This window comes from Pristis pectinata, chromosome 28, assembly GCF_009764475.1.
Source record: "Pristis pectinata isolate sPriPec2 chromosome 28, sPriPec2.1.pri, whole genome shotgun sequence".
Taxonomy (NCBI): Eukaryota; Metazoa; Chordata; class Chondrichthyes; order Rhinopristiformes; family Pristidae; genus Pristis; species Pristis pectinata.
In genome coordinates, this window is record NC_067432.1 from 2,640,764 (window position 1) to 2,652,885 (window position 12,122).

Sequence of the window (12,122 nt, forward strand, 5' to 3'; positions counted from 1 at the left end):
GGGTCTCCCTATAAACCATCCCCCAGTGAGGGGTCTCCCTGTAAACCATCCCCCAGTGAGGGATCTCCCTATAAACCATCCCCCAGTGAGGAATCTCCCTGTAAACCATCCCCCAGTGAGGGATCTCCCTGTAAACCGTCCCCCAGTGAGGGATCTCCCTATAAACCATCCCCCAGTGAGGGATCTCCCTGTAAACCGTCCCCCAGTGAGGGGTCTCCCTATAAACCATCCCCCAGTGAGGAATCTCCCTGTAAACCATCCCCCAGTGAGGGGTCTCCCTGTAAACCGTCCCCCAGTGAGGGGTCTCCCTATAAACCATCCCCCAGTGAGGAATCTCCCTGTAAACCATCCCCCAGTGAGGGGTCTCCCTGTAAACCATCCCCCAGTGAGGAATCTCCCTGTAAACCGTCCCCCAGTGAGGGATCTCCCTATAAACCATCCCCCAGTGAGGGGTCTCCCTGTAAACCGTCCCCCAGTGAGGGATCTCCCTATAAACCTGTTTACCTTCATAGTCAAGCAACAGACAAAATGCTGGAGGAACTCAGTGGGTCAGGCAGCATCTGTGGAGGGAAATGGAGAGTCGACGTTTCAGGTCGAGACCCTTCATCTGGACTGGATTGCAGACTGTCGACTGCCCATCTCCCTCCACAGATGCTGCCTGACCCACTGAGCTCCTCCAGCGTTTTGTGTGTTGCTCCAGATTTCCAGCGTCTGCATTCTCCGGTGTCCTCATGCTCAGTTTGCAGCCATTTTCATGGAGCACTACAGCACAGAAACAGGCCCTTCAGCCCATCTAGTCCATGCCAGCCTGCTTTTCTACCTAGTCCCATCTACCTGCACCCGGGCCATATCCCTCCAAACCCCTCCCATCCATGTACCTATCCAAACTTCTCTTAAATGTTACAATTGAACCCGCATCCACACTGCCCCTGGCAACTTGTTCCACACTTGCACCACCCTCTGAGTGAAGAAGTTTCCCCTCAGATTCCACTTAAATATTTCACCTTTCACCCTAAACCTATGACCTCTAGTTCTAGTCTCACCCAACCTGAGGGGAAAAGCCTGCATGCATTCACCCTATCTATACCCCTCATCATTTTGTATAGCTCTATAAGATCTCCCCTCATTCTCCTGCATTCCAGGGAATAAAGACCTAACCTATTCAACCTATCCCTGTAACTCAGGTCCTCAAGTCCCAGCAACATCCATGGAAACTTTCTCTGCACTCTTTCAAGCTTATTCCTGTAGGTAGGTGACCAGGACTGCACACAATACTCTAAATTCAGCCTCACCAACGTCTTGTACAACTTCAACATAACATCCCAGCTCCTGTACTCAATGCCCTGATTTATGAAGGCCAATGTGCCAAAAGCTCTCTTTACGACCCTATCTACCTATGATGCTACTTTCAAGGAACTATGGATCTGTATTCCTAGGTCCCTCTGTTCTACCGCACACCTCGGAGCCATATCATTCACTGTGTAAGTCTCACCCTGGTTTGTCCTCCCAAAGTGCATCACCTCACACGTGTCTGCATTAAGTTTCATCTGCCATTTTTCACTTTGAATTAATCCCATTTTCCTCACTTCCAGAGGCCACGGTGGTCAGTGGCGGTGGGCTTTGCTTCTCACTGGTGCCCACTGATGGGAGCTGGTGTTCTGTCCGAGCAGATTTGGGCCTAGCTGCCCTGGCAGAGCCCGATCCGATCTCCAGCACCTTTCCCACCAACCCCCCCAACCCCACCCCCCCCTCCACATCCCCCGTCCCCGGTGGTCTGACCCTGTGCCGGCAGGGGGTTACTCCCCGTCTCTGTCCCCATCTTCCTTAGCCCAGGTGCTTACCTTCCATGATGGAGATGTGCACAGCCCTCCTGCGTGTCCTCGGCACACTGCTCAACCTTGATCCGTGGGAGATGGAGGGGCAACTCCTACTGGGCACCAGGCCTGACCTGTGAGCAGCAGAAGCACAAGCGTGGGTAAAGGGCGATCCTGGCACGGGGCCGTGTGCCCACCGAGCCCGTGGACACGGAAATGCCGGGTAGAGTTTAATCCGAGCAAGTGTGAGGTGTTGCACTTTGGGAGGTCAAATGTCAGGGGAAAGTACACAGTAAATAGCAGGACCCTTAACAGCATTGATGTGCAGAGGGATCTTGGGGTGCAAGTCCATAGCTCCCTGAAGGTGGCCGCACAAGTTGATAGGGTGGGAAAGAAGGCTTCTTGCCTTCATTGGTCGGAGCATTGAGTACAAGAGTCAGGAAGTCACGTTGCAGCTGTATAAAACTTTGGTTAGGCTGCTCTTGGAGTATTGTGTGCAATTCTGGTCACCACACTACAGGAAGGATGTGGGGGCTTTGGAGAGGGTGCGGGAGAGGTTCACCAGGATGCTGCCTGGATTAAAGGGCATGAGCTATAAGGAGAGGTTGGACAAACTTGGGTTGTTTTCTCTGGAGCGCTGAAGGGTGAGGGAGACCTGACAGAGGTTTATAAAATGATGAGAGGCACAGATAGGGGGGACAGTCAGAGACTTTCCCCAGGGTCGAAATGTCAAGTATTAGAGGGCTTGCATTTAAGGTGAGAGGGGGAAAGTTCGAAGGAGATGTGTGGGGCAAGTATTTAACACAGAGAGTGGTGGGTGCCTGGAACGGGCTGCCAGGGCTGGTGGTGGAAGCAGATATGATAGTGGTGTAAGAAGCTGTTAGACAGACGCATGAATATGCAGGGATGCGGATCATGTGCAGGCAGAAGAGATTTAGTTTAATTCGGCATCGTGTTCAGCACAGACATTGTGGGCTGAAAGGCCTGTTCCTCTGCTGTGCTGTTCTCTGTTCTATGACTTCACCTCCTTGTACAGCAGACGGGAGACAACAGAACGACAGCTGACGTTCTCGCCGCCTCAACTGGCCTCGCCACCTCAGGCAGAGCAGACAGGGCACAGGGTAAAGGACACAGGGCAAAGGGTACAGGGCACAGGGCAAAGGCAGCTGGCTAGCCTGCACTGTCACCAGAACAAGGCCACTCAGCCCCTCCCTCCTGGACTGGCATTCATCCTGCCTCTCAGTAACCGTATAAACCTTTGAACGATTGGACAGGTGGACACAGGGTAGTGCATGGGGAGATCTCACAGAGGAGAGAGATGGGGGGGGTGGGTATCACAGAGCAGAGATTGTGGAGAAAGGGGTCTCCGAGACCGGCCAATATATCGGTGTGGACAGAGGGCGTTTGAACGGAATTAAGTGCTGGGAGGAAGACATCTCCTCAGTCACACACGACAACCACAGGCAGGTTGCGAGCAAGCCTTTACCTCGCAATTGCTCAGGTGTTCACTCCTACCTGTGAATCTCTGGGGGGCTCCTTTTAATCTTGGCGCTGGACTCGATCACCTCCTTTGCAACTCTCCCACTGAAAGCAGCAAGCACAGAACTGGGGGTCAGTGAGGGGGAGGCAACGGGCTGATGCAGACCCTCCCTTGCTGCCCCGTCACCCCAGATGCATCACCCCTTCTGACTGAGGCAGTCTGGCAGCAGAGTGGTGCAGGTGGGCAGTGTGGTTGTGTAGCAGGTAGTGCCATTGCCGCACAACCCCAGTGACCTGGGCTCAGCCCTTGGAGTTTGCACGCTCTCCCTGTGACCGCGTGGGTTTCCCCCGGGTGCTCCGGTTTCCTCCCACGTCCCAAAGATGAGTGGGTTGGTGGGTGAATCGGCCGCTGTAAGTTACCCCAAAGGTAGGTGGGAGGAAGTAGAATTGGTGGGGGTGTGCGAGAATAGTTGCAGGGACATGGGTGGGTGAGTGTTACGTGGGTGACTCTGAGAGCCAACATTGGCATGATGGGCTGAAGGGCCTCCTTCTCTGCCTGTACATGAGGACGGGGTGTGTGAGCACTACTCCACCATGCCACAATACAGCTTTCATGTCAGCCTCCAGTTGTAAGCACTGCTGACACCGGTTAAATGTAATTTTGCAAGATGCAGCAAGGTTTTTCTTGCTAAGAATATCAGTATCCTCATTTGAATGTATTGCCCTGCACCAAGGTGGGGGAATCAAGAACTAGGGGGCACAGGTTTAAGGTGAGAGGGGAGAGATTTAATAGGAACCTGAGGGGCAACTTTTTCACCCAGAGGGTGGTCAGTATTTGGAACGAGCTGCCAGAGGAAGTGGGTGAGGCAGGTACAACACCTAAAAGACACTTGGACAGGTACATGGATAGGAAAGGTTCAGAGGGATATGGGCCAAATGCTGGCAAATGGGTCGCTTAGATGGGAACTCTGGTCAGCATGGACCAGTTGGGCCAAAGGGCCTGTTTCCGTGGTGTATGACTCTAGGACTCTCGTTATTCCACCCACCAGCCACATCCAGCCTCTGCACTGAGACCATGGGGTCTACAGTCAACCACCAAGTCTGCGCCAGTGGGACTGAAGTGATCACCAGTCTTGGCTCCAAACCCAATGGAAAATGGGAATGACTCCCGATTATTTCAACCCATACATTCCCAATCCATTGGTGGGAACACTGCAAATATTTTGTCCTTTCCTGCTTGTGACTTTAGTCTCTGGTCTCCTCTTTCACTCTTCTTGCTGAATGAAGTTTACCGTGACCTCTACTTACTGTGACTATTTACCTGTATCGGAACCGACTCCCCTTGAAGAACATGTTGCTACTTGAAACCGTTCGGACCTGACTGGATTTCTCAAACCTGGGGAAGGGGAGAGAGAGCATCAAATCCTCCACTGCCCCTGCCCATCCTTAGAAACCGAGACTCCTCCCCCACCAAAAGGGTTAACTAATAACCTTGTTAAACTTCCAACCTCATCCTTTATCTGTAGCTTGAGTTCTGTGTTGCCTTTAAAATGGTCCAAGTATCGTCAAACTCAAAATAACTCCAGGCCCACCGGTCAGGTGATCAAAAGCTTGGGCAAAGAGGGTGGTTCTCGGGAGGAGGGAGAGGAAATTCCCTGAGCCCCTGTGGAGAGCGAAATGGAGGCAACACTTCAGGTTGGCGACCCAGTCTAAACGGATGTGATCCGATTGCCATTCAAAAACACGGCTGCAGGGTGACCACAACCCGGCACTAAATGCTCCGGGCTATTCCACAATTAGGAAGGACAGGCGGAAGGGAAAGAAGGTGAGATTGTGCTGTCAAATGACATCAGGACAGTAGTTAGATAGGAGCTTGGCTTAGAGGATTGTGGGGTAGAATTAAATCAGCTTGGACAGAGTTAAAAGCAACAGTGGGCTCAAGATACTGGTGGGAGTTGTTTACACACCTCTGAATAGTGACAGTGATGTAGGACATTATATAATAAGGTAATCAGAGGTGTCGGTAACTCGGGTAATAAAGTAGCCATGGGGGACTGTCATCTACAAATACACTGGGCAAATCCGATCATACGAATGGTGTAGAGCATGATTTCCCGGCACGTTTACAAGATGCAGTTCAAGATGTTAAGGAGCTGGCTGGGGAACAGGCCTCTTTAGACCTTTTACTGTGGAACCAGAAAGGGTCAATTAATAACCTTGTTAGAAACAGCTCCAGAGAAAGAAGCATCATGATCTGATGGAATTTTACATTAAATTAGATCCGGAACCTGACTAAAAATAGGAAACCATAAGGGTGTGAGGGGCAAGGTCTGGGGTGGAGTGGGAAAGGGTGACACACTGAGGTGTGACGGGGGCAAGGGAGGCCTTTAAAGAAATGACACACGGTGTGTGACATACACATTCCTTCCCAGCACGGAAACACACTGGGAAAAGTGACTAACCATGGAGCACAGGAGAAAGTAGATGGTGTTAAGTATGAGGAAAAGGCTTATAGAGTTGCCAGAACAAGCAGTAAACCCACGGACTGGGGGCGTTTCTGAACGCAAAGGATGTCCGAGGGATTGATAAACATAATATGAGAGTAAACGAGCAAGAAGCATAAAAATGGACCTTAGGGACTTGTATAAGTATTAAAAAGGAAAAGAGGGAGGGTAAATGTGTGTCCCTTATGGACAGACAGGAGAATTCCCAATGACAGACTAGGAACTGGCAGAGGGATTCCACTAATCATTTGTCTGTCTTCCCAAAGACTGAAAAGCCTCCCAGAAATATTGGAGAACCAAGGGTCCGGTTCAAATGAGTAAATAAAAGAAATGACTTTCAGTGAGGAGGTGTCTTCAGGAAAGCCTGAAAATGGTGAACCCCAAGGACCTGATGGTCTCCACCCCAGAGTTCAGTAGATTTTCTGCTTATTGTGTTCCAGATTTCTCTAATTCCTGGAATGGTTCCTGTGCACTGACTCCTGCTCTTTCTGATTTTTATAAGTGACTTGGATGAGGATGTGGAAGGGGGGGGTCAGTAAGTTTGCTGATGACAAATGGTTGGTGGTGTTGTGGATAGTGTAGAAGGTTGGTGTAGGTTACAACAGGACATTGATAGGATGCAGAGCTGGGCTGAGAAGTGGCAGATGGAGTTCAACCCAGAAAAGTGTGGAGTGATACGCTTCGTAAGATCGAATTTGAAGGCAGAATACAAGGTTAATGGCAGGAATCTTAGCAGTGTGGAAGAACAGAGGAATCTTGGGGGTCCACGTCCATATATCCCTCAAGTTTGCCATGCAGATCGATAGGGTTGTTAAGAAGGCATATGGTGCATTGGCCTTCATTAGTTGGAGTATTTTCAAGAGCCACAAGGTGATGTTGCAGCTCTGTAGAACTCTGGTCAGACCACACTTAGAGTATTGTGTTCAGTTCTGGTCGCCTCATTATAGGAAGGATGTGGAAGCTTTAGAGAGGGTGCAGAGGAGACTTACCAGGTTGCTGCCTGGATTGGAGAGCATGTCTTATGAGGATAGGTTGAGTGAGCTAGGGCTTTTCTCTTTGGAGAGAAGGAGGATGAGAGGTGACTTGATAGAGGTGCACAAGATGATAAGGGGCATAGATCGAGCGGACAGTCAGAGACTTCTTCCCAGGGTGAAAATGGTTAACACGAGGGGACATAATTTTAAGGTGATTAGAGGAAGATATAAGGGGGATGTCAGGGGTAAGTTTTTTACACAGAGAGTGGTGGCTGTGTGGAACGCACTGCCGGCAGAGGGGATGGGGGCAGATATATTCGGGGCATTTAAGAGACTCATAGATAGCCACATGAATGATAGAAAAATAGGGGGCTATGTGGGAGGGAAGGGTTAGATAGATCTTAGAGCAGGATAAAATGTTGGCACAACATCGTGGGCCGAAGGGCCTGTTCTGTGCTGTAGTGTTCTATGTTCTATGACAGCAAGAGGCTTTGAGGGGGATATGCACTGAGTGAGTGGGCAACCACGCAGCAGATGGAGTACAATGTCAAAAAACATGAGGCTCTGCACTCTGGTGGAAGAAACAGAAAGGCTGAGTGTTTTGGAAATGTTGATACTCAAAGGGACCTGGGTTTCCCTTCCACACAACTCACGGGGAGTTACCATGTGGTGCAGCGGGCAATTAGGAAGGCAAACAGTTTATTGCAAGAAAATCTTGACAGGGTGGAGAAGATGTTTCCTCCTGCAGGAGAATCGAGAACCAGGGCTCACTGTTTAGAAATAAAGGATCCACCGCTTAAGACAGATGAAGGGAAAATTCTTTCCCTCAGAGGGTCACGAACTCTCGTCCTTAAAAGGACAACGGAAGCAGGTTTTGCATATCTTCAAGGCAGCAGTGCAAGAACGAAGGTGTCGGCAGGAATATGGAGATGAGGTTCTAACCGTGAACATTAAATGGCAGAGCAGGTTCGAGCCTCGGGTGGCCGACTCCGGCTCCTAGGTTTGTGTGGTCATATGGTCACGTGGAAGGAGATGGTGATGGGGAGAGGGGGAGGGGTGGGAAGGTGGGGGGAGACTCACATGGGGCACAGGGCGAAGGGGTTGAATTGCCTTGCTCAGCTTTGAACATTCCATGCAGTAAATGCACTCACTTGTAAAAGGCTTGGTTCTCCACTCCACACTTCCACAGATGTTTGCAGGCCTCCGGTGTTGGGGCGAAGTACGTCAGAACGATCTTTGATTCCTAGCGTGAAGATAAATCGCACCGCGGTTATCGGTCTAAGACGGATACTTGAAGCTCACACCCCCGCCCCCCTCCTAAATAAAGTCTCCAGGCTGCAGCCTGTTGGGGAGAGGCCCGGGGCCACTGGAGGGGAAACAGGACAAGCTGGAGGGAGCACTGAGCAGACGGGGTCACTGCGAGGGGCAGGAAGACTGGGAGGCTGAGTGACAATGGCCCCTCCATCACCACTGGCTCAGAGATCCCAGAAATAAAATCACTTTATCTCACAGAATGTGTGTACGGATTGTTCTTGCAATGACACAGAATGTTTTACGTTTTACCATCAAGGGATTCCTGGTCAAGTCAAGTCGAGTTTATTGTCATGTGCACAAGTATGGTGAGGTACAGGTACAGTGAAAAACTTGCTTGCAGCAGCATCACAAGCACGTAGGTACAGACAACACACAGAAAATAAATCACACATAAATTATACAGACAGTGAAGAGAAAAAAACTGTGCAAAACAAGACATTAGTGCAAAAGAGAATCACAGGTTTGTGGTGGTGCAGGAGGTGCCTGTGGTGGCGGTCTGTGTTGGGCTCTGTCCACTCCTACACTCTGTGCAGAGGGCCCCTGGTGCAGGGGCGTTTGACGGGACGGTCTCCAGAGGATCTTAGTGAAGAAGGTGCCTCACTCCAGGCTTGCAGTGAGCCAGTTGCCATGGACCGTCCCTACTGTAGAATGATTTTGGGTGGAACACTGAGCCCATTCATTGTCCTGCCAGCTGTTCACACCTGTCCACTCCGCCTGGGAACAGCCTGGTGTTATTGAATGGCCAGAGGTGAATCAGGACAGATGGGAACTGAAGGCAGTGAGGGTGCCCTGGCACCAGGGTCAAGGAGGGAGCTCACCCCACCTGATGGGCAATGAGTGCTGGCCTGACCAGTGTCTCCCACCTCCCAAGGACAAACCACCAGAAATTCCAGATCCACATCCCGTTGGTTTCTGAATGTAACTGGAATATGTGTCATACTGTGGATATCCTGGAAGATCAAAGTGCGAATGTTTTGCAGCCTAAGAATCCATAACACAGTCCCAGCATTCACCTCTTTCTGCGTGGCATATAAATTAAACGTTTTCCCTTCAAACTTCATCTTGCTTACATCAGTCCTGGAAGACAGAAAGGCGATACCATTAGAGTTAGTTGTAAAATCAGGGGCAGCATGTCACTGCCATCACTGTGGGCCTCAGTTCAATCAGACAGAGCCCATGTGCTGTTCTAGAACAATCTCCACAAGCTCAGGGCCATTGGCTACCCGACCCTCAAAGCACCTTAGAAGAGCAGCCAATGAACACAAAGAAAGATCCCACAAGACCCATGTAACAATGATTGGATAATTCACAGGGGACAGTAATTCTGTCATTTACCAACACCATTGACTCTTTGGGGTTTGAGTCTTCAATTCTTAAGTGTAATACAGCACAGAAACAAGGCCCTTCGGCCCCACCTATCCATGCTGACCAAGATGTCTATCTGAGTTAATCCCATTTGCCTGCATTTGGCCCATAACCCTCTAAACCTCTCCTATCCGTGCACCAGTCCGTGTGTGGGAACTCAATGAACCCAATGCCCATAACACATTCCACCTGGCCTTCCCGATTTACAAAATTTCACCGAACGGAACATTTTCCAGGAACACGTAAATTGAGGAATCACTGCAGGGGGCAGGGAGAGCTGTGCGTTCCTCTCAGTACAGAGGCTCGGACCGTCACCTGAGGCAGAAGTAGGTTTAATGCTATTTCCAAAAGCAGCACTTCTGACAGTGAGGCACTCCCTCATTACTGCACTGCAGTGGCAGCCTGGATTTCTGCTCCCACCTCTCTGGGGTCTCAAACGCATAGAGGTCTGACTCTAAGCCAAGGGGCTCCCCACCAAGTAGAGAGGTTGCCACGAGTTACCAGGGAGCCACCTCTCGACGATGTTGAAACCCAATGTGACGACCAGGCTAATGGTGCAGGAGGTGAGAGCTCTGTTGGGATGAAGTGGGTGGAGACCTGATTCAGAGTACGATGACTTCTTGGAGACGAGATGCTCAGCAGACACCACGGAGTTTCACATCCCTGTGGCTCAAAGCAGTAGGAAACACAGTTCTGGGCCAGTGAGTTCAACCAGCCCTGAGCACACCTCTGCGGTGGCCATCACAGTGACCATCACAGTGGTCATTACAGTGGCCGTCACAGTGGTCGTCACCTGCAGTCAGACAGTGAAAGACCCGCCAGGGTTAATTGGGAAAGACTATTGTTGATGAGTGACATGGGCCAGAGGGAGGAATGTCTCAGATCAGCGAAAGTCCAGGAAATTCTAGACCATTGGTGGCCAGTAGCTTTGGAGCCCTGGAACTGTGACAGGGTCGTGTTTCAGGTACAGGGGAAGGGGATGGGTCCTGCACCAGGGTTGTGTCCACTCACCACTTTATGAAGTGAATCCTCTTGTTTCCCTGTAACACCACAAACCCGGACGGCGTGAAGGCTAAAAAGGCCGCGTTCCCTGAGACATCCTGCAGAGAAATATCGACATTGAGAAGTCCTGGGGTTTTCTGCTGGGGTCATTGATGAGATATCATTACAATATTCCCAAGTTCCCAGACACAACCCGTGGCAAGACCCAAATCAACGTCCCTATGTTTCCCCGTTGATGTGGCCGAGGTCACACAGAGCACATTCCGTATGCCCAGCCCACCCCACTGCCCAGATCGGACTGAGCGCGGACACGGGAACAGGTCAGTGGGCTGGGAAACACCGAGTGTGAATGGCAGCAGGGAGGGAGAGAGAGGAGAGAGCCTGGAGGGAGAGAGAGGAAGGCAGTGACGGAGAGAAAGAGAGAGGGGAGGAGAGAGGGGGTGGGAGAGAGGGAGGGAGAAGGAGGGAGGGAGAAAGGGAGTGAGAGAGACAAAGAGAGAGGGGGGCAGGAGAGAGGGAGAGAGGCGGGAGTGGAGAGAGGGAAAGGGGGGAAGGAGAGAGGGTGGGAGAGAGGGAAAGAATAGGGAGAGTGGGAGAGAGAGGGAGAAGGGAGAGGGAGGGAAGGAGGGAAGGATGGTGAGGGGAGGCAATGATAGATCACAGAACAGTTCAGCACAGCACAGGCCCTTCAGCCCAACCTATATAAACCTTATCCCCATTTAACATATCCCTCCCTCTACTTCCCAATAACCACCTCTTTCATCCACCTCTCAAGACAGAGAGAGGGAGAACCAGATTACATTATAAACAGGGAGCAGCAGTCAGCCAGTTGGCCCCAGGAGCCTGCTCTCCCATTCACTGTGGTCATGGTTGTTCCAGTCCTGGCCTCAGACTTTCCCTCTCTCTGCCCACACCACGTACGGCAACATCTTGTAGCCTCGCCCCATTTCAGTAATAATCTGCTTTTCACTTCCTTCCGCAGAGGGTAACCTCGCGTTGTCCCGCATTATGCTCCACCTCCCAGCTTCTTCCCTCCCATCTGTGGGGGAGGGAGGGGAGAAGGGGGGGGAAAGGGTTTGGGAGACAGATGGAGATGGGAGAGGGGAAGGTAGGTGGGAGAGGGAGGAGGGGAATTGGGGGTCATTGAGAGAGAAGTGCCCTAAAGCAATGCTCAGAGCAGATCGGAGCCTAGTCCAGCAGTGACTGGCACCTGCCGATCGGTGGGCCTGTGGCCAGTAACAGTGAATGTGTACAGCACAGGCTGAGGGTCCCACATCCCAGCACCCATTGGTGGCTCCTACCTTGCAAGGGTGAGGATCCACACCATATGTCTCCAGTGTCTGCGCTTTCTTCAGGAAGTTCAGCTCAGCTGTGTCCGGGGACTGACCACTGAATCAGGCAGGAGAGAAATCCGTCACTGGGGAACCCCTCCCTCACAACGGGAGCCCCTCCTTCACACAGTAGTGTCACACGTCACGGAAACAGGCCCTTCGGCCCATCCAGTCCATGCCGACCGCCAACCACCCACTTACACTGATCCCAGCTCATTCTCCCCATCAACTCCCCCCACCCAGCTTCCACCCCTCATCCCCTCACCCACACACCTGGGGGGGGGGGGCAACCTGCAGCGAGCGGCCAATTACCTCACCCGCATGTCTCTGGGATGTTGG

At 51.4% G+C, this 12,122-nt stretch overlaps 1 protein-coding gene across 3 annotated transcripts in view; it reads right to left on the reverse strand.

Annotated features, from left to right (window-relative positions):
- LOC127583995 (FERM domain-containing protein 5-like) overlaps positions 1–12,122 on the reverse strand; it is a 138,203-nt gene that overhangs the window by 19,692 nt on the left and 106,389 nt on the right. For all 3 annotated transcript variants that reach the window (XM_052040474.1, XM_052040475.1, XM_052040476.1), the window contains 7 exons: positions 11,754–11,841; positions 10,462–10,550; positions 9,099–9,162; positions 7,923–8,014; positions 4,615–4,689; positions 3,330–3,398; positions 1,842–1,948 (listed from right to left, as the gene is read on the reverse strand). In XM_052040474.1, coding sequence (XP_051896434.1) covers positions 1,842–1,948; positions 3,330–3,398; positions 4,615–4,689; positions 7,923–8,014; positions 9,099–9,162; positions 10,462–10,550; positions 11,754–11,841 — 584 coding nt within the window. The remainder of the gene's footprint in view (positions 1–1,841; positions 1,949–3,329; positions 3,399–4,614; positions 4,690–7,922; positions 8,015–9,098; positions 9,163–10,461; positions 10,551–11,753; positions 11,842–12,122) is intronic.